The sequence below is a fragment of the Simochromis diagramma genome, unplaced genomic scaffold, assembly GCF_900408965.1.
Source record: "Simochromis diagramma unplaced genomic scaffold, fSimDia1.1 OVJJ01000176.1, whole genome shotgun sequence".
Lineage (NCBI taxonomy): Eukaryota > Metazoa > Chordata > Actinopteri > Cichliformes > Cichlidae > Simochromis > Simochromis diagramma.
In genome coordinates, this window is record NW_024386892.1 from 4,032,961 (window position 1) to 4,058,099 (window position 25,139).

The 25,139-nt window shown below is 43.2% G+C and overlaps 2 protein-coding genes across 3 annotated transcripts; both read left to right on the plus strand.

Annotated features, from left to right (window-relative positions):
• The first annotated feature begins 5,026 nt into the window (after positions 1–5,026).
• On the plus strand, positions 5,027–11,939 carry sult6b1 (sulfotransferase family, cytosolic, 6b, member 1). Its single transcript, XM_040033997.1, has 7 exons — positions 5,027–5,320; positions 6,488–6,600; positions 8,687–8,776; positions 9,091–9,217; positions 10,796–10,890; positions 10,974–11,130; positions 11,255–11,939. Exons 1-7 carry the CDS (start codon positions 5,125–5,127, stop codon positions 11,380–11,382), a joined length of 906 nt encoding a protein of 301 aa, XP_039889931.1. The 5' UTR covers positions 5,027–5,124; the 3' UTR covers positions 11,383–11,939.
• Positions 11,940–12,933: 994 nt separating this feature from the next.
• Positions 12,934–24,072, plus strand: znf365 (zinc finger protein 365). Of its 2 annotated transcripts, none has more exons than XM_040033995.1 (6): positions 12,934–14,800; positions 15,611–16,278; positions 16,361–16,670; positions 17,140–17,311; positions 17,533–17,582; positions 18,792–24,072. In XM_040033995.1, the coding sequence occupies exons 2-6, from the start codon at positions 15,621–15,623 to the stop codon at positions 19,015–19,017; spliced, it is 1,416 nt and encodes a 471-aa protein (XP_039889929.1). In that variant the 5' UTR covers positions 12,934–14,800; positions 15,611–15,620; the 3' UTR covers positions 19,018–24,072. The 2 variants fall into 2 exon arrangements, with proteins under 2 accessions (XP_039889929.1, XP_039889930.1); XM_040033996.1 differs by having other exon boundaries at positions 17,536–17,582.
• Positions 24,073–25,139: the final 1,067 nt, after the last annotated feature.

Consider the following 25,139-nt stretch of genomic DNA (forward strand, 5'->3'; position numbering starts at 1 on the left):
AAAGACAAAAACATCAAAATCATCTGTAATTTTTTTAGAAAACTGACATTTATGAATGAAAGCAGTATCTGCATACAGATGACATTAACATTGAATGTTAGGATATAAAATAAGGTCAGGTTTATTTATTAAGCGCTTTTCGTAGACAGGCAACAAAGGTTAAAATAAAGAAAACATTAAGTAATAAAACAGACAATATAAACAATGCAAATTCAAAACAATTCAAAAGTGTTGATTAACTGAAGGCCTGTTTAAACAAACACGTTTTAACTGCTTGTTAAAGGATTCCACAGAGTCAACAAACGTAGTTGTGGTGGGAAACTGTTCCACAGCCTTGGTGCCACAGACTGAAAGGCTCCGCCCCCTTTTCACCAACCAACTAACTGTGAGCCTGTGAGCAAAGACCACGAGCAGCAGTGTAACAATAATATTTTTAACATACGTCAGAGTCAAAGGAGCTTGCAAAGAAAAGTGTCTGGACTTCTTTAAGTTGCTTGAAGACGTTTCACCTCTCATCCGAGAAGCTTCTTCAGTTCTAAGGTCAAATGGTGGAGAGTCCCAGATATAAACCTAGTGGGAGTTTCCCCCCACAGAGGGACAAAAGGACCCCCTGATGATCCTCTAATCGCCTGAGCCAAGGTGTGAAACTGGGTGTGGGTCCCAATCAGCCAGAGTTTCGGGTGAGTTCATTGTGAAACCTGGCCCCACCTTATCATGCGAATTCCTGAGGTCAGATGGCCCAGGATGTGAGTGGGCGTTAAGGCGTCTGGGGAGGGATCTCAAAGGGATACTCCCACTAGGTTTAAATCTGGGACTCTCCACCATTTGACCTTAGAACTGAAGAAGCTTCTCGGATGAGAGATGAAACGTCTTCAAGCAACTTAAAGAAGTCCAGACGCTTTTCTTTGTAAGCTCCTTTGACTACGATGACCTGGATGACTGAGAACCTTCACAGACAACATACGTCAGAGTTGGCTCAGAGCGATCCTGCCACAGAGACTCGGTCCTCATGTGCAGCTGCTAAGTGACGAGGGGCTTATGTGTGTCGATAATGCAAATAACGCACACATGCAAACACAAGCAAGGAGACCAAGCAGAAAAGCGACGAATGAAACACGACCTAGAACATGTTATGAGTAAACGGTGACCTCGTGAGTCTCAGGATAACTCCACCTGAAGACCTGAGAGCATTTTGATAATGACCTGTTTACAGTGTTCAATACTCTTAAATAAAGGGTGTATTTGATGGTAATTATTATACAGTTTGTCGATTGCTGTTCTTCATTCTTTTCAGACGTCAGACGTCTATTTTGTCGTCACACTGTGACTCAGGTGTGAGCCCACTGGACAGCTTTAGTGGACAGATGTTAAAGTTCTGTAGTGTCTCCTGTTGATAAAGACTCCCACCACTCATTGCCACCCATACGACAGTGCTGTCAGGGTCCTGGGTCTCCCCACCCAGCATGTTTAGTTCTTTGTGATTTTTGTATTATTGTACTTGTGTGAGTTGTTCTGTGGTTTCTAGTTTCGATCCCTTGCCCTTCATGTTTCTCTGTGTCCCCTCTGTTCTGTGTAGTCTGTGTCTGCATGTTTGAGCTCCCCTCTGTGTCTCTCGGTTCTTAGAGTCCTCTGCCTTATGGTTTATGTCTCTGTGTTTCTTAGTTGCTGTCTCCACTGTGTCAAGTTTGCGTCTCTGTGTCATACTTCCTGTTTTACTTTGAAGGTCCGTGTCTTATGTGAATGCGTCCTGCTTTGCTTGTCTCGTCAGTCCTGATTTCTCCCAGCTGTGCCCTCCGTCTGTGTCTCATTCCCCTCGTTACTTCCCAGTGTATTTAAACCCTGTGTTTCTCTGAGTCAGTGCTGTGTCGTCCCTTGTGCTGTGTGGATCTCCCTGTGAGTTTGCTTTGCTTTTGTACACTTTTCCTGGCCAGCAAATAAAGCTGTGGTTTTGAGTTCACCCCTCGTGTCTAAGCGCCTGCATTTTGGGTCCAATTCCTGCCTGCCACACAGCGATTCATGACGAGTACAAGGACATTTTCTGTGAATAAATGAATTTTCTACATGTTTATCTTTTATGTCCCGTCCGGCTCTGCAGCAATCACAGTTATTGTCTGAAGGACAAGAAAAATACCCAACAGATTTATTTTCCCAAGTAGGCCATTACAGCTTTTGCTAAACTGGTTTACTTGATTGTCATATTTTATTTGACCTGTATTATATTTATTTATTTATTTATTTTTATTTTGAGTTATTACAATCCGAATGCACAGGACGGGGGAACAGGAAAGAGGAAGAATGAGAGGTGAAGGGTTTTAATGAAGGAGGAATAAACTGCTTGTGGCCTTTTACGTGATAACTTGTGGTAACTGGAGCTACTGGACAAACGTAGCGCCATAAAAAGCCCAAAGTGTTGCATAAAGCAGCTCCTCCTCATCCTGTTTCTTCACGTGTTTGCGGGACTGACGACTCAGCATGACACACTATTTTCGTGTAAAAAGATTATGTCACCATCCTGACCCATGCACTACTAGATCATTTCCTAATTCCTCGTCTTCCCCGTTTCAATCCTGCTCTTCCTGTTTGCTTGAATGTGGGCGTGTCGCTGCCCTCTGTACCTACTGAGGGTTGAACCACAGATCAGGACACCTGTCCTTTGTGTCCTTTGCTGTGTTTGTGTAACCTCGTACCTGCTGCGTGTCAGCTGTTATGGCACCTAAAGTAATCCATTGAACCTCTGACTCCATCTTAATCTCACAAATCCTTCAGTCACGTCTCCAGGTGGGCCACACCTGGACGGGTCACACGGCTGTCTCAGTGGGGACACACAGCCATTCAGCTCCATGCAGGTCCTCCCACAGCACTTTGTGTATGTTGGCTTCAAACCCAAGACCTTCCTGCTGCGAGCCAACAGTGCTAACCACAGCACCACTACTTTATGCTTTGTCACCCAATGTCAGCACGCCTCCGCGTTCTCTGCCGACTTCATTAAACTCACTGAAGCTGCTGTTCAGAAATCAGTCAGCTGATTCTGAGCTCGTCACCACAGGTTCATTGTTTTATTTCATGATGATTTATCTGTTTATAATACTGGAGAGAACAATAACAATGTAAATCCTAATGAAAAACAGTTTCTGTCACAGTGACGCGAGCAGTAGGAGGAGGCTCTTGTATCGTTGAGCTGCAGAAGAATATAAAGACATAGACGCCCGATGGGAGCCCGAGTTAATGACACGATGCAGCTTAAATCTACTATTTGAATGTTTCACTGATCAGTGTCAAAATCCACCCACGTCTACACGAACTATTGTACTCAATGTGACAGCAAAACAATTTCTTTCACTCTTTTTTGGGACAAACTTGGATATTGTTGCTGGAGCCCTTCAGCTCCATCGATGCACAGCTTGTATCCACATTATAGGCAGGGGTGAAACCGATGGGGGGTTAAAGACTATCCAATTCAATTTTATGTATATAGCGGCACAGCGCTTTGGTGACAGTGGGAAGGAAAAACTTTTAACAGGAAGAAACCTCTGGCACAATCAGGCTGAGGGAGGGGCGGGGCCATCTGCTGCGACCAGTTAGAGGGGTCCTAAGACGTGGGCACACAGTTTAATGCTCCACAGACATAGTTGCTGTGGGTGGGGCGGCTGCACCCAGGTACCCTTTATCTTCTAACCCACCCCTTCCATGCTGACCTCACATTTTAACATTAAGCACCATAAACCTGGTGAAAAGAGAAAGCTTTAGGCCACGCCTACAACGCAAATATGAAACAAAGAGTTAGTCCCTGCAGACCTCAGCTGCTCTTTGATATTTGATATGCAGACATTTTTACATTAATAATAATTATAAATGAGAGAGTGAATAACAGTCGTGTCCCGATCGCTGCGTCTGTTCCCAGAGCTTCACTCGTTTCAGTTTGTGAAATATTTTAGACTGACTTTGTTCTTAGAGTTAGTTGAATCTTCTAGTTCTCACAGTAGTTTAGCTTTGTTGTCAGCATTTGTATCTGCTGGGTTGTTTGAATTGCCTGACACTTAAATAAAGCTTAGTGCTGTCTCGATGCTGAACAACTTTATTGTCGTGGTGCATTTGAGGAATGTGACATGTTTTTCTTGTCAGGGAAATGTTTACTTTCAAACGATTTTTGCACAGCAGCTCGCTGACACGAAGGCAGACGAGTGAATCGCGTGTGGAGGACTGTTAGACAACCCGCAGCCTCACCCACAGGGACCCGCATGGACCGGGGCTGAGCAGGACGCTTTTCCTCTGGAGGAATGTAGCTGTGTTTGCCCTCAGTGCAGCCACTGAGGCCTCTTTCTAAGAGACTGACACATAATAGCTTCCTGAGGTTTGTGTGATAAATGAATGAGGATTAGCCCCGCCCACTTATAGCACGCTCTGCTCTTGGAGCCTGGCTCTCGTTTTGGCCATGAAACAAGTTTTCTTAACTTTTTCGGTGAATTAGACACGGGCTTAAATAAAGGCTTCACTTGTATTCCGGTGTCAGGTTATGAAACCCCACAACTGGTTAGTTCTGTGCAGCAGGAGTGCAGTGATGGGCTGAGTTGGTCATAAGAGACAAATACATGACAAAAAAGACACGAATGCTTAAATGTGTTTCACTAAAGCAACAGTTTAAAAAGCTTCCTGTGCCACTCGTCATTGTCGGCTAATAGTTCACATTTAGAGGATCGCTTCAGGAAGCTGTTTACAATTCACCGACCAGAAAGGAGCACAGGAAGCTCATCTGTAACGCTTGTGTGTGTGTGTGTGTGTGTGTGTGTGTGTGTGTGTGTGCGTGTGTGTGTGTGTCTGTGTGCGTGTGTGTGTGTGAGTCAGTCTGGCACCTCCATATGGTGAACCTTGTCCAGAGATCTCCATTCAGCCTTCAGCCACGCCTCCATGAATCCAGGGTTTTCTGCATATTTGTGTGTGTGTGTGTGTGTGTGGAGGGGGAGGTGCTTGATGCCTCCTCCTCCTCCTCCCGTTGTTCCTACTTTACACACAGACCCTTTTTCCTCTGTGTCTCAGTTCTGCTTTCTCACTTTCAGCTCCAGCAGCGTCTGCAGCTTCTCCCGAGTTTCCTTCCTCTTTGAGTCTCTGCTCCGTGTGTAAGTCAGGATGAGCGGCGAGGGACCGATGGGCCCGCTGCAGGCCAAGATACTGAAGGCGAAGGAGATGAGCGACGAGGAGAAGGTGTACAGATACAATGGTGTGCTGTACTCGACCATCCTGTCTCCCGAGGAGCATTTAAAGTGTCTGGAGAAGATGCAGGCCAGAGAGGACGACATCATGCTGGTGGCTTACCCCAAATGTGGTGAGTAATGCTGATCGAGTCAAAAAGATCTGTTAATGAGCTGAAGATGAGAGCCTTTCATTTAAAAACGCCAACATGCTTTTAGTCGTGTTTAAACTCCATCAGACGGTGTGACCTCTGACCTATGAGCTTTCTAGGTGCAATCCCTGAACTCTTCACTCTGCAGCAGCCAGACTCACTCAAGAGTGCATGACAATGTGCAATCAATCATGAGCCGACTACTCAGAGATGATTTAAAAGGCGAGGAAAAGGTTCACACGCCGGATATTAATCAGAGCAGGCAAACAAATCCAACAGGGAAACCAGCTGTAAAACAAAGACAGAGAGGAGGTCAACTTTAGGGGCAGGGCAAAGATTACAACAGCGGGAAACACGTGAAACCAGGAAGTGACGAGTCTGAAATGAGAGCACAAAAAACAAACAGACGAATATCAGGGAAAAACGGGGAAGCCACAGTTGAAGTTCGGGACCTGCTCGGCTCATTTTTACTTCCTTATTTTGTTCTTAGACAGCTGTGCATGACTAACAGCTCAACACTGATCCTTTTCCTCAGACGAGCAAAGGGATACCCCTCTCTGTGACATCATGCAGATCTGAGAGTATAAAAGCTGTGTGAGCTTTAGTCTCACAGGGAAACACTGAGCTCAGCATTAGAAACATGTTTAATGTGAACATTCACCACCACTTCATATCAAATCTACCAGGTTACAGCAAAAGTTGAAACTTGTTTTCTGTTGGAGAAACTTTTTAAAGGCCGTCAGTGGATGGTAGCTGAGTCTGCCCTCTGCTGGGACCTCTTAAAAACACTCTCCTGATGACTTCATGCTCTTGGCTGCTTATTTCAGGTCATATTGAATAAAAGGTTTTAGCTCAGTTAGTAAAATGTACATTTTTGGTCATTGAAGTGTCAGAAAGGATTATCCAATATATTCTCATTGACTAACAGCTGATGATTGACAAGCCAGTGAGCGTGCGGCTCTTTGGCTAATGCTCCACCAAAGCCAGCGTCACGCAAATATAAGCAAACAGATCTGCACAGAAACGACCAAAGAGAGCTCCACCTTTCCCCCGAGGTTCACGAAAGGGTTATAGGCCTTATATCTGTGTAATCTCTGCAATGATAGCACAACCGCACGTGTGTGTGTGTGCGTGCGTGTGTGTGTGCAGGTTTCAACTGGATGGTCGGGGTGATAAAGAAGATCATCACAGCGGCTACAGGCGTGAAGTCGGAAAGCAAACTCCCGCCGCTGATCGAGTTTCATGGACCAGAAAATTTAAAGGTTGTGTGTGTGTGTGTGTGTGTGTGTTGTATAATGTATATGAGACACTAAAAATCAGTCATTATTATTACAGTTATTGTTAGAAGCCGGCCTCCTGTCTGCAGGTGTGCTGTACAGGTGAAAGGTTGAGCCGTGCAGAGCGCCTCTGTGTTTGCGTGACACACCTGCTCCTGTGCAGACACAGATACCATCTAACAGCGCGGGCGCGGCGACACGTCTGAAGCACTTGTGTGTGTGGTGCTTTTAGCTATATGATAAACAGGCATGGTTTAAGAAACTGGAAGGCTTTGCTCCAGGGGAGGCACATTCACTGTCTGCAGCGTTCGTGTCTCTCAGTACAGTTTATAGCCGTTACCTTCTGATGAAAATAAAGATGTCATTCAAACCCAGAAACCACAGAAATGCATTTTCCCCTCATGCATTTTTCTTTAATGTGAGCTCATTTTTACTGTTAGGCTCCACTACAGTGGCTTTGCATGATTCGCTTCAGAATAATCTGCGTTTATATCGTACTGGGCCGACTGTGGGCTAAAACCCTAACCCAGATTACTAATTTAACAGTCTGAACACTGATGTTTGTAAAATATGCACTAAAATAAGACAATATTTCATCAGCTGCTGCTACTGGCCGAGCCTTGTTCATTCAATTTAACAATTAAAAAATATAAACATAAAGTGATTAGCAATTATTCGGACTCTCTCAGTTCTATGTGACCCGGAGAAGGCTGTCCGTTTTCTCATCGTTACAATTTTAAACCAAAACACATCAAATAAATTAAAGAAGCAGGGCTCGTTGTACTGGAACCCTGGAGCACACATTGATGAGGAGCTGTGTGGATGTTATTTTACAGCACAGTACTGACGAGGTCCCTGATCCACATCTGGATTCCTGTCAGGCTTCTCCTCAGCGTTCAGTCACTGAACGTCTGTGAGCTGCTTCAACATTTTATGAGATAAAAGGTTTAAATCAGACCCCGAGATGAAGATCACATCTATGTAAAAACAGAGCAAAATATCTTTTCAGTCTTTGCTTTCTTCAGGAAGTTGGTTTGTCTGCTCCCATGTGGAAGTCATTTAATAGGCTGATTCCTACACAGTTCATGTTTAGAGTATGGAGGCCTTTTCCTCACTTTCTTTTGACAGCACTGATTTGATCCCAGAGTCGCCTGAGGAAGAAAAACCAGTAAAACCTGTGTTTAATAACTGCAAGTTAAAAAGTACAGTTAGATCACACGTGCCTGCCTAAAGTAGAACTAATATATTTGTATGAAGTCATATTAGGTCAAAGGTTGGATTCAAGCACGCAAACTTAACTGTAATCAAACAGTTTGTGTAGTGAATATTTTAAAAGAATAAATCCTGAAACTACGTTTAAACGTTTGTGTTTACAGCTTGACTGCAGCTGAAATCACTTCCAGGTGTGACGTAATCATGTGAAGCAGCTGCTTTGTGTTTGTTCCTGTTTGGATTCACAGCATTTTCCTCATAATTTTCCAAAACTTAAATTCGGTTTAGCTGGAAATGAATCAAAGATACTTAAAAAATTAAAAAAATAAAATAAAATTTGTATTTATGTAGCACCTTTCAAGACAGAATCACAAAGTGCTGCACATAAGATTATAGCAGTCAACAGAGTCAACAGAGTTCAGCATTTTTGTGGTTTGACTCTGGGAAAAGCAGCCGATTGGCTCACTGAGGAGCAGATGTGATTCCCTGAAGGTGCTTTTTCACTTCCTGTTTGAAAGAAAAGGCACATCTGGGCGTGTTGCAGCTGTTCAGCCACAAATGTGCAGACAGTAATTCATCGTGAGTCGAACCCTGTAGCATTACAACCCTGACAAATTACAGCACAGGAAGCAAAATCCTTAAAAGCAAAGTCTGGAAATTCTGCAAATTTGCTTTAAGCAGACTGAATCGACCCAGAGAATGTGAAGCTGCAGACCTTTGGTACACTGGGTTCCTGAAAAGCCACACCCTGGGCCAAAGTGTTTGCACAAGCAACGCCTTCCCTGCTTTCACCACAACAAGACTCTAAGTGCATGTCATAAAATGTTGGGTAAATATGGTATGTTGTGTCCACCCTCAGAAAGTGGAAGAAGCTCCTTCTCCAAGACTTCTGGGGGCTCACCTTCACCCCGACAACATTCCTGCTTCCTTCTACGAAAAGAAGACTAAGGTGAGTTTCACGAGCTCTGCAGGAGACGTTCAGCTGCATACTGCTGCCACAAGCATCTGTGTAAAAATCAAGCTGTCATTCCCACAACAAACTGCAGCTTTTCCAAATGTAACCCCAGGATTTAGATGCTTGGTTGATGACACTGGAAACTCTGTAAGAAAAAGAACAGACCGACGCATGGACACTGCTTTGAGGAAAAATGTGGCCAATGTTCAGAGTAGTTGTAACTGTTGTTCCCGTCTTTCTGTTCTTGTGTCCTTTCTCTCCTCTCTCCAGGTCAATAAAATCTCATTTGTGTGGTTTTTCTTGCACAGATTCTGGTGGTCTTCAGAAACCCGAAAGACACAATGGTCTCCTTCTATCATTTCTCCAACAGCAACCCAGCGCTCCCATCCGCAAAGTCCTGGGACACCTTTTACTCCCAGTTCATGAGTGGAGAAGGTGAGCAAACAAACTGAGCATAATACTTATTAATGTGAGGAACGCTGGACACACTGTGGTCCAAACCTTGTCGATAAAAATACCAGCTTTTGTTTCACTCTTTGATTTGGCTTCATAATCCTGAGCTTTGCTGCACTTGTGGCCTCACAAACAGCACATAGTGCTGACTCAGCAGGGTCACGGTGGAAATGTTGGATTGGTCCAAGTGGGGCAAAGAGCTGCTGTTGCCCCACTTAGTGAGTTTGCTATGAAGCACTGCAATAAAACAGTTAGTTTAGTTGCTTATCAGGCCTGTACTGAGCACAGAGAGATGCTTGTCAGAGTATAATAAACACAGATACCATAACCTGTAAGTAAGAGATTTATAATGTCTATTAAAAGAGGAAAAGTACAGAAGAAATACTCGGTCCAAGACTGTGAGTTTCTGTGATTCTGAAATTGGATTTAAAAAGAGCAAAAATTATTTAAAATAAATTCTTCTGACTGTAAAGAAAACTATCAACGAGTGTATTAAAAAAGGCTTTGGTTAGCTTGAGACACCAGAGATTATTCCATCAGGTTTATCACTAGACAGTACTTGGTTTGCTAAAATTACTCAGCTTTAGGTGTGAAAAACGATTTAGTCAAAGGAGCTTGGAAAGCAAAGCGTCTGGACTTCTTTAAGTTGCTTGAAGACGTTTCACCTCTCATCCGAGAAGCTTCTTCAGTTCTAAGGTCAAATGGTGGAGAGTCCCAGATTTAAACCCAGTGGGAGTTTCCCCCCAAAGAGGGACAAATGGACCCCCTGATGATCCTCTACCTAATCACATGAGCCAAGGTGTGAAAACGGGTGTGGGTCACAATCAGCCAAGGGTGAGCTCATTGTGAAACCTGGCCCCACCCTGTCGTGTGATTTCCTGAGGTCAGATGGCCCAGGATGTGAGTGGGCGACTGGGGACCATGACCCTCGTGGGGACACTCCCATAGGCCTTAAAATCTGGGACTCTCCACCAGATGCTTTTATAACTGAAGAAGCTTCTTGGATGACGCTTTTCTTTCCGAGCTCCTCAGACTACGATGACTGAGAACCTTCACAGACATAAAAACTATTTAGTTTAGCTTTGGATGCTAAAAATATCTTGGTCAAATTTAGGCGTTAAGAATGGGTTAAGCAATAATTTGGTTACCTTTAGGTCCTAAAAATTACTTCAGAGCTTCTGAAAAAAACTGTTTCTGAAGCATTAGAATGAATGAGATTATTGATTTGGAAATCAAGCCATCGTCAATACTGGGAAGAACCCTGACAATATGTTTTTGTGAAAAGATGACTTCATAAATTCAAATCGTTTTTGATTAATTCATTTGAACCTAGACCTGGAAATTACACGTCTCAAATTGAGATATTCGGATATGATATATATAATTTATTCAGATTAAAAAAAATCTATAAAATTTGATTTTAAATTTGAAGACTAGAATTACAGAAGCATTTCTAACTAAGCATGGGAAAGAGTGGCTTCGATTTTGGGGGCCATCTTCTGACCTGGACATCTTTCTTACTTTGTGATTCATTAAATTTTTGTCATTGTTTGTGTGTAGTTCCCTGGGGGTCATACTTTGACCACGCCTTAGGTTGGGAGAAGAAGATGGACGACCCCAATGTCATGGTCATTACATATGAAGAGCTGAAACAGGTAAAGCTGCATTTGACATAGAACAGTTAGACACCGCAGGGGTTTGTGGTAATGTGCGGTAATGATTCTTCTGTTTCCCGTAGGACCTGAGCGAGAACATCCGTAGGATCTCCAGCTTCTACGGCTTCAGCCTGACAGAGGCTCAGGTGCAGCAGATCGCAGATGCGAGCACCTTCAAAGCCATGAAGGAAAGCTCCAGCAGCTCCCACGGCAATATGGGGAATGTCTTCTTCAGGAAAGGTGCCCAGAAAGTAGCCTAGAAAACGAGAAATACATACTGTGATACTTAGCCAACATCTTATCAATCCTCAGGTGGAATCCAAATGCAGCTGTTTCACTTTGTGATGTTTGTGTCCCTGCAAAGGTGAGGTTGGAGACTGGAAGAACCATTTCACACCAGAGCAGAGCCGAGAGATGGACGAGGTCTTCAACAAACGTCTGGCAGGAACAAAGATAGGAGCCAAACTTAACTATCAAGCACACTGTCAGTAGAGGAAGACAAAGGAAGACACAGGAGAGCTTTGGGAAAAGGCATCTTTATGTGGGTTTACCTTTAATATTGTTAAACTTAAATTAGTGGATGAGGCTCAGTTCACAGCCAAAGACCCACTGTTAAAATCTCAAGTAAAACAAGCAGAAAAAAAGGGATAGAAAGAGGGAAAACTGATCTCATGATTCAAGCATTTTAACTCCAATATGCAAATGTAGTTTCAACCGAAGTCTGATTGTGTTGTGATTAGAACCTATTCTGCCCATTTCCAGCTCCATATTTCTATCCTTGGACTGGAGTAACTTTGCATTATTCACAGCACCAGTATTCAAGCAATATATGCACCACCCACTTCTCAATTTGAACATCAGATGGGGGTGGGGCTCCTGTGCCTCAGATGACCTCTTTTTGACATCATACAGATCCAAGAGTAGAAAAAACTGTCACAAACTGAGTGTTTATAGCAGTCTGCAACCGGAGCTTTTGACTGACAGGGATTATTGTATCTCATTATTTAAAACTCTGGTCAAGTTTAATATGAACATCAATCATTAGACCAGGAAATAAGGAAGACTAACTCAAACTAAAACCGCTTTTTGTTTCCTTTAAATCACATAAAGTAGATAAAGTGAGAGATGTTTGGTGTAGTCCTGATCAGTGTTGGTCAAGTTATTTGAAAAAAGTAATCAGTAACTAATTACTGATTACTTCCCCAAAAAAGTAATCCCGTTGCTTTACTGATTACTTATTTTCTAAAGTAATTAATTACTTAGTTACTTTTTAAAAACACGATCTACAACCTGGAGAGGTGATAAAGCGATAGATCTTTCAGCCCAATTCTACTTTTTCTGCATAATCCATCATACAAAATGTAATCAAATGGAAAAGTATCTTTTTTTAACTTGTTTATCAGTTTTAATCTTTTAACTTTATTCATCAAGCAAAATTTTAATTATATGCAACATTCTCTGACTGGAAGAAATTAGTTTAACATTTAAACCTATTTTCTGCACATTCCAACACATAAAATAAAATATTTTTTGTGTTTACACTCAGTCTTTCAAATAGATGCAAGTAAAACACAGCAGAAAATAAATAAAGTCAAAGACTCAGCGGTCCTGTTGCTCTATTTTCACCTGTAAAGCAGGAGTGGGGTAAGCGGAGGTTTACCCTGGTGCAGGTGTGCCGCAGCGGTCAGTTGAAGAATCCGCGAGTTTCTCTGTGAATTTCCCATCACGTCGTAGCTACTCGGTGCTTGTTTGGAAGTTTAGGGGTTTTTTTTCGCTGTAAAAAGAAGTTTTCTTCCCACGCACGATGGACACTAATGTTTTTGTCACTTTTTATGGAATCAAACTCAAAGTAAGGTCAGTACTTCCACGCTTTAAACGCTGCACGCTCATACTCTCTCCCACAATCGATATGTGATCCATTGTTGATCTGCACACAGCTGTTGTCACTAACGGCGCACTCGCTTATGTCACTGACGTGAGACATTCTCGCAAAAAAATCACGGTTTTAGTAACGCAGTAACGCAGCGTTCCTACGGGAAAGTAACGGTAATCGAATTACCGTTTTTGCAATAGTAATCCCTTACTTTACTCGTTACTTGAAAAAAGTAATCAGATTACAGTAACGCGTTACTGCCCATCTCTGGTCCTGATGGATTCAAACCAAATGAGCACACTCGTTCGAACGGCAGCTACCTGGAACCATGATGGTGCAGTTCAGGAAACACTCCTGTGGCTGATTCTGTGGCAATCAAACAATACTGTAAAACAGTCACATTTTGAGTTACATGTACATTACTACAAACAGCACATCGCTGGAAGATATCATTGCAATAAACAATAGATCTCTTTTGTCTTGACTCTGTCGGGTTTTTTATGATGAAACAATTTTAAAGTTTACTCTCGGGGGACATCTGAATGTTTTGAGGAAGTTGGATGACTTTAATCTTAAATCTCAAAAGTTTAGTTTTTCAATCTTAATTTAAGGTACAGTCAGTACTTTTTCTGGCTATTTTGTCTTTTTTTTAAAGCATACTGTATCCATAAATGTCCATGGAACAGTGTGTAATTAAATTATCCAACAAACTGTTCATTTTTGTATTTCCTGATCTTTTGCTAAGTGATGATATTATTCAAATATGTTCAAATGTAATTTGTATGAAAAGTATTTCTTAAACAAACTGTAGTAGAAATATACAGCCAGCTGTGGCTGGTAAGGGATAAAATCTGATGGTAATGTTTTTTATCTATGGCTGACAAAACCCTGTTTGTCCTATAACAGCCACCATAGCTGGAATAATACACTTAAATTGGGAGAAGTAAGAAAACAGAATTCACCTGATTGCAACCTGCAATCTACTGACATCTAGTGGTGAAAAATTCTACACACTGTACCTTTAAGCTGTTTGTTTAATGTTGTGTTGAAAGTAACTGCTGTTACAAAGGAATTTTCCACTTTTGAGATAAACAAAGTATCTAAAAAGAAATAAAAATGATATCTATCCCCAGAAGTTAAGATATTGTGTTACAGTAGACAAAACTAAGCTAATAAAATAGCTTCATATAAAATGTTATAAAATAATAAAAAGCTATTTTTGTAAAAATAAAAGATTGCTCAAAATGGTACAAATAAAACATAACAAAAAGTAAAAATAAGTAACATTTTAAATAAGACAGATTCAATGCTTTTTCTTTTTGGTCATTCTTACACATGTATTCACATGAAACGAACATTTGCACCCAAGTCCAGCGAGACCTGAAAACCAAAAAGAGTGAAGACACAAAAGCAACAGAACAGAAAACACATTTACAGTCTTATTTAGTATACATAAGAAAATCTTTTATTATTATTATTATTATTATTATTATTATTATAAACAAGAAAATGTTCAGGCAGAGAGTGAACATTTCAGAGGCTCCAGAGCAGTGCCAGAGTTCAACAGTCTTACAACTTGCTGGAAAAAGTTCCTCAGTCGTTCATGCACCGATTACTGCACTAGTTTTCACAGTGCATGTCAGTCTCATTGTTGGTGGTGATGCATCGCCATCCCAGCTTTCGGGTTTTTCCAGAGCAGTCATATGACAGCAGTAAAAGTAAAAAAAGAGGAAAAATTCTAATAAATACGTTTAAAACGAAAAAGAAAGAAAGAATAAAAACCTTGAATATGAATAAATGAACAAAACCAAGTTTCGCCCGCACCCTGGACGGAAGTGACGCATTTGATCTTATTTTGAAACGTTTTCCCGGATGTGGCTGGTCAGCGGCGCTGCTAGCTTGCTGTCTGGTCCTATGTGTCCTGAATGAATGACATCATGCAGGCTGCTGTTTGCGTCGGGCTGCGAGCGGACTCCTTCAGACAGTAACGGGTCATCTGGGAGTGTCATCTGAAGGCAGCCGTTAAAGCTGCGCGCGGTAAGAGAGTTTAAATCCTTCCGCCGTGATTCAGCGTTTGTTTCGGTCTCTGCTAACCCGCTTGGCTAGGCTAGGCTAGCAGCTGCAGCCAGGTAAAGCTAACGGTGCAGCTGTGTGATAACGACAGGTACCTGTTGTTCAGACTCGGGATCAAACGGACTCTGAGGGGGAACCGAGGGGGAAGTCCTCTCCGTTTGTGCTCAGCCGGTCCGAGCTCACTTAAAATCACATATTTTCGGTCTATATTAACTATAAACACAATAATCCTCCAAGGTAACAGAAACTTAACATTAGCCCAGGTGTACATGACTATGTATTTGTGTTTAAAACCCCCAAAACAAAACAAATAAGCTGTGTAAAATGAGGCTTTCATCGCCCATAATAATCTTTTTTGTCTTTTTATTGTAAAAAAGAAATGCAATGTACATTTAAATAAATTAAATAAATGAATTGAAACGAGGATGTGATGTTGCACTGTGTCTTTGTGGATCTACAGAAACCATATGATAGACTGTCAAGTATGTGAAGGTGGTGCAGGATATGTATGAGGTGGGGTGTGTGAAGGGCTGAAAGGTGGGTTTACATCAGGGGTCTGATCTGAGCCCCTTGTTGTTTGCAGTGGTGATGGACAGATGAGGTCAGGCAGGGTTATCTCTAGACACCCTAAAGGTTACCAAGTTTTTGTCTGCTGTAAAGTTGGACATTCTAACCTGGGAGTCTATGGAGTGGGTGTTTGAGCTAATGCAGCTTTTGTAGTCAGTAAATTAGGGTCTTCAGTCTTTCAGCACTAATCCCTTCCGTACTTCTCAGGTGTGAAGTGATGCAGCAGAAGTTGTGTTCCCGAGGTTCTGGATCCTTCCTTTTAGAGAGGAACGGCCAGGCCTGCGGCGCGATTGTGGACACTGTCACTCCCTGTGACCTCCCCTTCCGCTGTCCCCGCTGTGGCGAGCAAGAGCGTTTCCACAGTTTGGCTTCCCTCCGCGCTCACCTCGAGTACCGCCACTCGTATCGCTCACCAGACATGGTCACTGGAGGGTTCAGCATTACCGGGAAGCTCCCCGACCCGCTGACGGCAGCTATCCCGTGGCACGACATGAGCCTCCCGACGCGTAGGGGGCAGCAAAGTACAGGGAGGCCACCTCATGTCCGCTCTCTCAGCGACAGCAGAGACAGCGGATACCTCCACTCATATGGGTCTGCGAGGAGGCGCACCCAGAGCGTTGGGGTAGGGACGCAGGCGGAGGAGGACGAGGAGGAGGACGAGGAAATCGATGTGGGGACAGAAGACGAAGATGTGGAAGAAGACGAGGAGGAGGAGGACGATGAGGGTGAAGAGAGAAGTGGAAGCAGAAATGAGGAGGATTTGAAAACTTCCTCAAAAAAGTCAGACCATCACCACATCAACCACCATCACATACTGTTCCCACCTCCGGCTCCTCCAACAGACCCAGATCTGGACCTGGATCTGGATCTGACTGGTGGGTTTCTGGAGCAGAGTGTTGCAGTATCAGAATACATCTGTTTTTTGCAGTAACGTCTCGTCTTGTTTGCACCTACCAGAGCATAACTCCTACTCCGGTTTGGAGACGGCAGCAGCCTCGGCTGCAGTGCGGCAGCGGCTGGCCAGCATTCTGAGGGCGGCCGATAGCACCATGCAGCGCCGGCTGGCCAGGGTGAGCACCGAGCTGGCTCATACCGACACGGAGCTCCTGTGTGAGCGTGCTCACTCACAGCATCTGGCCCAAGAGAGGCAGGAAGTTGCAGACAAGGAGAGGTCGCTTAGCCGACAGGTGGATGTGGCTGTGATGGTTATTGCCGCGTTGAGGGAGCAGCTCAACGCCTCAGAGAATGAGCTGGAGCGGCGAGAGAGGTGAGGCGGGCAGGATCTCACTGATGTGGTCTGGAGCAGCGGTCCCCAACCCCCGGGCCACGGACCGGAGTTGTTTGGTACTGGGCCGCGAGAGTTGAGGTTCGGGGGTGAAATTTATGTTTTCAGGGATTTCTTTTTTTGTTTGTTAAGAATAAATCTTCCTTTTTTTTGGTACCAGTACTGGTTTTATTTTGTTGTATTTATGCGCGACACCTTAAACGCCGGTCCGTTAAAATATTGTCGACCATAAAACGGTCCATGGCGCAAAAAAGGTTGGGGACCGCTGGTCTGGAGGATGTGCCAGGTGGATGGTGCTGGACTCCAGGGTTGCTCCTTGTCTCTGATCCTGCTTATGAGATTCATGGACAGGATCTGAAGGTGCAGCCCGTTATTTCCCTTTTGCCTCTCTTGCATAGCTGGGGGTGAATGGTATATTTAAGTTATGAATTGGGTGATTTTTGCTTTGCAGGGAAGTGTTAACCATCCAGAAGTTTCTGGAGGCGGCGGTTCGCCAGGAGACGTGCGGCAAAGTTCGAATCCAGCATTTCATCGAGAATCTGCTGAGACGTATCGCTCTGGCCGAGAGGCTGGTGGAGTATTACCAGGTCAACGGTAGTCCGCCACAGTGCAACCACTACAAGGTACTGTCTTTGGTTGTTTTTATTCATTCATTCATTTATTCTAGTTGTTTTGTAAGTCTTTGTGTTTCTTTATGTCATTTTATGTTTGTTTTTTCAGCTGCTTTTAAATAACTTTTACACTGACAGACTGAATTGATCCTGACTTTTCCAGTTATGATGTTTTACTGTGGTGGGTTATTGCTCTGATGAAGGCCTGATTCTTGTGATTTTTATGACCTCAGCAGCACCAGCAGAAAACTGATAACGGCCCTCACAGAATAACTAAGAGCAGGTGAGTCCATCGTTACTTTAAATAAACAGTATTAGCGAATTTTCAGACTGAAATCAAGGAGAAATATTAAAGTGTTAACTGGACACAAACAGGTTGAACCTTATACTTATATTATTAAATACTGCTAAAAAATGTAGGATTTAAAATCGTATTAAACTCTGGCCACCCTTCTCTGAGCCTGGTTCTACAGGAGGTTTCTTCCTGTTAAAAAAAGAGTTTTTCCTTCCCACTGTCACCAAGTGTTTTCTCATACAGGTTTGTCTGATTGTTGCGGTTTTCTCTGTATAATTACATCATAAAGTGCCCTCAGGTGACTGTTGTTGTGAATTTGTGCTATATAAATAAAGTAGATTTGAATCCATATGTGTTCCTCTGAAAGTGCAGCATTACAGCAGCTGTTTCCTTTTCCTCTTGGCTTTTTATTGCAAATCATTTGAATTTGAGCTGAGAGGGAGGAAAGTCGTCAATAACCGATGGGGTGTAGGTGTAAAAAGGTTTGTTGCTCAGCAGGAACTGGCCTCTAACAGAGCAGGTAATCTGCTGCTGTTGGTCTAAATCAAAGTCAAAATCATCCAGGAGCTTTCTCGTGTCATCTGTCGGGTTTCTCTGTGGTGTTCTCCTGTTTAATTCATGGCTCGACATGGGATGCTTTGTGCTTTCGCTCAGTGACTGCAGAGGGATTACCACACTCTCTCTGTGTGCGCTCAGGTCAGATGCTGTTTATCTTCAAAGGTTCTTGTTGAACTTTGTTCGTCGTGTGAGACCAGCTGTTCGGTCCAGCGTGTCCGTAAAAACCGACTAATGTTGCACAGCAGGTTCTGCCTGTTTTTGCAGTTAGATGGAAGTTTGTCATTTTTGAAAGTTTTCATGTCTTACCTGATCGGGTTACTCTTGTGTCTTCGATGTAAAGTTGCTGAACATAAAAGGATGTTTGGTGCATTTTTCTTTCTTGTTTCGTGTCAAACTCATAAGGATTTGTTGAGCTTAAAGAGATCATCGGTGATGCAGGTGAAAAGGCAGCATTTGAGGTGCTGATGGTCTCCAGGCTGGACACCAACCAGGGACAGTTCCGGTTTATCATCAGTGTGACTGGCTACCCGCTCCTACTGTGTAAAATTGTAATTGAGGCGTGAATGTTTCCATCATATGAAGTTAAAATGACAGCTTCCTTCTCTTGTTTGTTTGTTCATGTCTGAATTTCGTCTCCAGGTCAGCAGGAGGTCAGCTGTCCTCGTCTGGTCTCGCTGACAGCAGAACTCAGTCCTCGTCCCAGTTCGGCGGACGTCTTCCGTTCTCCAAACCAGGTGGAGACCGAGATCGGGAGCGGGAACACCGGGAGCGCCTAGCTCAGTCATCCCGGCTGTTCTGCCGGCCTGAACACAGAGACGACATCTGGAACCATCAGCGGCGCCGGTCTGCTGGGTACGAGGACTAGACCAGCAGAGAAAGACCAGAGGGAGGGGTGTCAGGGGGCAAGACTTTATCACACGGTGACTTCATTCCAGTACGTTAACCTATGGAAAAGTAGCTCCCATCAACATCAGACTTCTTTTACACCACTTCTCATCTTAAAGCTGGATTTGTTAGTCTGACTCCCAGGAGTCCAAAAGTTAAGTATTCAAATACTAAACAGTAATACATTTGGCATGAATATTTTTGTCATTGCAAATTTAGGCCAAATTTTCTAAAATGATTTTAAAAAGGATTTTTTTTTGTATCTGGCAGATTATTTAAAAATATTTAATTATTTATACTTTAGTGCTTCTCCTCCTGAAAACTCCATAAATGACCCGTGGTCTCTAATAATAATGGAGGGAAAACTATATATAAAAGATGGACGTAGCTTCCAGGTCTGAGAAGCGGTGCCAGTGTGGAAGTGCCTTAAACCTGCATTCTTTCTAATGGCCAGCAGGGGGCGGAGTCTGATGACAAGAAGAAGGCTATGCCACCATTAAAGGTTCTGCTTACTTGGTTTTTGACCCAGTGCATCCAGCTTTTACATAAAATCTATTGGATAAAATAATTCTGAAGATGATAACAGATTATCATGGCTGCTTCCTCCGAACAGGGTTTACAACATAAAGCAATAACAAATATGACTCCATGAGCTCTTTGCATCAGACACATTCCACTTTTAATTGATTGCTGTAATTTTGGTACTTTTCCATAGATTATTAAACTGGAGTGGACGTGTAAACTGTTACACTTGGTTATTTTTTCTTTGGATGTATGACTGGGTAAACCTTCGATATTGAAACATAGAACTGAATTCTGTCTGTTAAGTATAATAGTTCATTTTATCTTCAGGTACAAAGGTGTGCTTTCTATTCGTCTGTTGATTTATGATTTAATGCCCGTCTGATCACAGAATTTGAATTTGACGCCTGATGACACGTCCTCTCCTCTGGTCAGACCTTCACATCCTGGCCTGGTTCGCTCAAAAACTCCTGATCAGTCAAGTTATCGTGTCTCTGCCTGTGCTTTCTAAGCCAAATCATCACCCGGGACCGTCTCGATAGTTTAAGATTTGTTTAGTCTGTTATTGTTCAATCACATCTTAACAACCCGTCACGAGTGAAACTTTGGCTTTCTGCTGAAGAAGGAGGTACAAGGAGCTAAATTCTTACTATTCCAAGAGAAATCCTGGGTCCTTGCCTTTGCATGGTGCACCCGACTCTACTGTCTATCCTTTCTAGCATTGACTGTTTTGGGCTGTGCCCAACTGGTTCCATGTTTCAAGGCTGCTTCAAAGGTCTGGTTTAAATCCCTTTCCGCTCATAGTCTGGGCTATTCCTCTCCAAGAGAGGATCCTGGTATGTAAAGGGTTTGCATAGCCACAGTCCTTTTTCTTTGCTTGATGGAACCAAATTCGGTGCCATTGTAGTCGTGGCTATTTCAGGTGATACCCAACTCCAGCTCTTTCGGGCTCCACCCATCACCATTACCCCTGGTTTGGCTTTGATAGCTTCTGGGCAACGTTTATCACTTCTAGTTGTCAGTTTTTATTGAGGTTACTCAGAAAAGAAAACCAAACAGACCCGGGACCTGTTCGCCTTGGAAACAGTGATGTTCCCAGGATCACAGAGGCACACAGCCCTCTTCACCAGCATAATGAGGTGATTCTTCAGTGAACGTATCTGGGAAAATGTATATCTGAGAATCCCATTCCCGAGTAAAGTGATAATAAGACTGAGGGTGATGTGGTTGATTGCAGTAAGCTGTTGATGACCACCAGTTTAGTTTGTACGAAGAGGAATCGGCTGAGGTGGTTTGAGCAGTTAGGATGCTCCTGTAACACAGGACCCACACACACGACCGGGTTGTGCTTGAACTGTCCTTTATTGAGCATACAACGTCTTTCTTTCTGCGGTTTTTGGCACCAGCCTCGGACACGCTCTGAGTTAAGTTGATTTTCAGTAACGCCTCCTTGTCAGCACTGATTTGGTTTTTAAAGCACAGGCACAAGTTCGATGATGCCAGACCCGGGTCAAATCTGTTCAGCATGTAGCTGAGAGGAGTTTCCTTCGAAGATCGATCTGCTTTTGATGCATAGAGAGGAAAGATGACAACAGGTGATAAGTAAACATGGAGGAAACCGCTTCCTTCTACACTACTCAAATAAGGACGAAATGTTGCAGAAATGGGTGATGATATTTTAGCGGTGGGTTTGATGTGGTGCTGACACGCTGCCGCCACCATCTTGACTCCACCCCACTGGACTTTGGGTGTGGACACTTGTTGGAGTAAAATGATCTGTAGCTGCTCGGTTGCCTGTCTCTTATCATAACACCGAGGGCAGGGCAAAATGCGAGACCTCGATATCGTGTCCTGAGTCATTACTGCGACGTCTGTAGATGATGTCACATGTCCTAGACGATGACGCCCATTGCTAAGATGTTTTAACTTCACTTCTAAGGAGCTGTCATGCTATCCATCGGTGAGAAACTTACCGACCTGCTGCCAAAGCAGGATTTCATCAGTGGTGTGGCGGACTTAGAGAAACCAAAACAGCACAACTTTTTGGACGGTTTGTCCCATTTCAGACAATCTGAACTGAAAAAAGACCCGAAGGCTTGTTAGCGTAGCCGACGCCCTTTAGTGGAGACGGTTGAAAATAGTCCCCAACAAGTGCAGATGCTTTTGGAGAGGCTTGCTTTTTTGAATATAGCTGTCCAGGTACATGAAGGAGCGCTTTGGCCCAGGTCTGGAGGACGCCACACACTTAACGAATGTATGAGTTAATTTATAGCTCACAGTGAAGCGACGCCGTGCTTCAAGCCCCGACGTTTCGGGCTTTAGCTCGCGCTCCTTCACGTCTAAACGGGTGGAGATTCTCCAATCACACACGAATGACGTCGCGTCAGCGCTTTCATCCAAAGTGACTTAACAGTGCCGTGAATGCGTACAGTCCATTTGCAGTATTCTTAACGACTCACGACGGCTTGTTTAACAGAATCATTCCTCGATCCGTTTACATTTCTGCACTCATCTAATGTTAGAATGTAAATGTAAAAAAGGCAGTATTTGGTGTAAACTGTATCTTTGCTGTCGTCGGTTTAGGTTTTGTTGATGGTGTTGATATTTTATATACAGAGCTGTTACATGTCATCAAGTGGAGGTGGTGGTCCTACAGTACTATAACTTGACAGGACTTTTGTATGACTTGCAAATAGAAATCATTTTATGTCTAACAGGGTGCAGGTTCTGGAAACATTTCAGTATTTCCTAAATTGTCATGCAAATTCGTCTTGGAAATATGTAATTATGGAAGCATATTACCCTGCTGCTGCTGAGGCGCTACAGCATGAAATCTGTATTATCTATTATTCTCTCTTTCTTTCCAGTTAGTCGGTGTGAATTTGACTTTCGATTGACCTTGTCAGATCTTCGAGAATTGAGCTTCCAGGCACCCTTTTTGAATTTCAGATTTACTAGAATATATTTAAAGCCAATTATATGTTTGTGTTTTCATTGGAATCAAACTGAGATGTGAGACGTTTGGTAGTAATGTAGAGTATATCTTTGATATTAATGTCCTGTGGTCAACAAAGGGATTTGTGTCCCTGAAACGGTATTCTTGAATTTCGCCGCTTGGAGAAACCTGATGCTGATAGGTTTGGATAAACCGACCACTGAGCACTGCTGTTGTTGACATAAAAACCCTGTCTCTTGATGGGCATTAAGCTTAGAATCGGGGAGTGATCCAAACCATCCAGCACCACACTAATGACTAACCTCATGCTGTGGACGCATCTTCTCAGATGTCCTCTCGGCTGAAGTTTGCCTCATTTTTTTAGCATCTTTTTCCTGCCGTAAGTTGCCATCTGTCTCCGGCCATCGGAGACCCTCATCATGAACAGTTCAACGTCATCCTCTGTCTGCCATCTGGTAATGTGTTCATATCCTGGTAGAAGCTTGCTGCATGGTGTCTGGCAGGTCTCTGGATATGAAACATAACGGTATTCTTGGGAGACATTACGGCTTTGTAGCTCATGATTTGCTGCTGTACGGTCATGTGACCGTCAAGTGGTTTTTCACTCCCATTGGTAAACATTCAGTGGCTCTGTGCACGTGTGGTTCCTCCACCTACAAGTTGCTGAATTTCATGAAGTTTCTCGAGGTTTCTGGCGACTTCCTCTTCCTGTGTGGATGCCAGTTTACTCTGCCGGTCAGGGATGACTTACTAGCTTTAAGTTTTGGGTTTTTTTATTCAGACAACAGCAGATCTCTTGGAAGTGTGCGGGCGTTGGGTTCGACTCTGAACTGCTTCCTGTTTTGTATTTGGAAAATGGAAGAAGATGCATGAAGCAGCCCTACTACTACTACCACTACTACTACTACATATGTAGCTATTGTGTTACTGTGAAAGCATGCTTCATATGTAGCAAAAAAATCCTATAAAATACTGTTATCTTGTACTACCATGTGTACTTTTGTAGCAGAGCGAGGTCTATTTTAATGGTATTTGAAGGAGAGTTGCACTAAACCATCCAAGAGAGCTTCGCTTGGCACTGTTGGATGTCTTTCGATGGGAAGAGGGATGTATAACGGACAATCAGCAGGGTTCGTGCACAGGTTTGAAAGAGTTTTGAAATGTTTGGGGTGATCGATGTGCAAGAGGCGGTTCAAGTGTGCAAGAAAAGAAAAGTATTGTACCTGATGTATTGTTTGTTTGAATATGACTCTCTGCCTTTCTTGCAGTAAGGTGGTAGAGGTGACGTTAGCTTTTCTGTTTGCGTAAAACTGTTCTAGCAGCAGCGTTCTGTTTGATATTCTTGATTTCTCAACTTTTGTCCGTAGGGATTTCATTTGCAGAAGTAATCTCTAGGTTTGTGCCTTCACTCAAGAACTCTGTACTCTGTAAAAAACAACAAACTTTAAAAAAAAAAAACACTGTGCAAAAATGCAATACTGTGAAGATCTGATGTTGAATCCCGTCGGTCGGTATGTGTGATAGCCATCGAAGATTAAAGAACAAATATGACGCCAAGACGAGATCTGCTGTTTTGTCTGTTTTTCTTTTATAAAAGATTATTCAACAGAAGTCTTAAAAAGGGGGTCAGTTTCATGCTTCATGTTCATGCTGTCCAAGTTTAATGAGTGATTAATGACATAATGAAGTTATTGCTACATTAGAAGTGATAATGATGAAACAGCCCCTCGATACGAGGAGACAACATTTCTAGAACATTTTAAAAAAGCAGCGAGGGGTGCATTACCAACCGCTGGCTGTTTGTGGTACACCTGCAGGTTTATGACCTCCCACTGTGCAAGTTCTTCCTCACCAAACAAGCCTGTATGAGCCTCGCTTTGTCACGGCCATGCTGTCGCAGAGATGTTGGAAGCATTAAATTGTCCAAAGTTTATTGCAAAACTAACCCATTAATATTAAGACGACTTGTGTCATGAAGCTCCTGAAACACAGATTTTGTGCTGATGTTGAAGCCGGAGGAGTTCTGCAGCTGTAGAGTTACTGAGTCAGCCAGGGTTGGTCACTTTCACGCACCTCAGCAATCGGTGACCTCACTCTGTAACTCTAGTCTGACACTGGCTGAGCTGCTGTACTTCAGCTTTGCAACTGAACCACTTACAGCGTATCAGGGAAGAAATTCATTGAGCTGACTTATTGCAGCTGTGGACCCTGGTGCACCTGTGGCAATGGGACTGGGAACGCCTGCATTCAAAGATTATGAGGTGTGACCTAATAACAGTGTACCTGCGAAAAGAAGAGGTAAGTGCAAAGCTAGCATGGCCTACAGATCCCCAACATCCAGAATCACACATTCAGAATAAATTTCAAGCAAGTCTGAAAACGGTGGGAAAAGATGAAAACAAGCAGATTTGTGTGTTTTTGAATGTAACGTTTCCAACATGAAAGTCTTCTGACTGTTGGAAAACTTCTCCCAAGTCTCTGTTCGAGTTAACCAAAGTAACCGACCTGTAGTTATCCAACTGTTTTATGGTAGTACTCGTATCTGGCCACTTGGTGTCACTCTTCTCACATAAATACAGGTGTGGCACCTTCGCTACTTCTTTGGTTGCTATTCTTGCATTTCC

Coding starts and splice junctions, on each gene's coding strand:
- znf365 (XM_040033995.1), top strand. CDS start 15,621: ATGCAGCAGAAGTTGTGTTCCCGAGGTTCTGGATCCTTCCTTTTAGAG. Junction 16,279..16,360: donor CCTGGATCTGGATCTGACTG/GTGGGTTTCTGG, acceptor TGCACCTACCAG/AGCATAACTCCTACTCCGGT. Junction 17,312..17,532: donor CACAGTGCAACCACTACAAG/GTACTGTCTTTG, acceptor TTATGACCTCAG/CAGCACCAGCAGAAAACTGA.
- sult6b1 (XM_040033997.1), top strand. CDS start 5,125: ATGAGCGGCGAGGGACCGATGGGCCCGCTGCAGGCCAAGATACTGAAG. Junction 5,321..6,487: donor GGTGGCTTACCCCAAATGTG/GTGAGTAATGCT, acceptor GTGTGTGTGCAG/GTTTCAACTGGATGGTCGGG. Junction 9,218..10,795: donor CCAGTTCATGAGTGGAGAAG/GTGAGCAAACAA, acceptor GTTTGTGTGTAG/TTCCCTGGGGGTCATACTTT.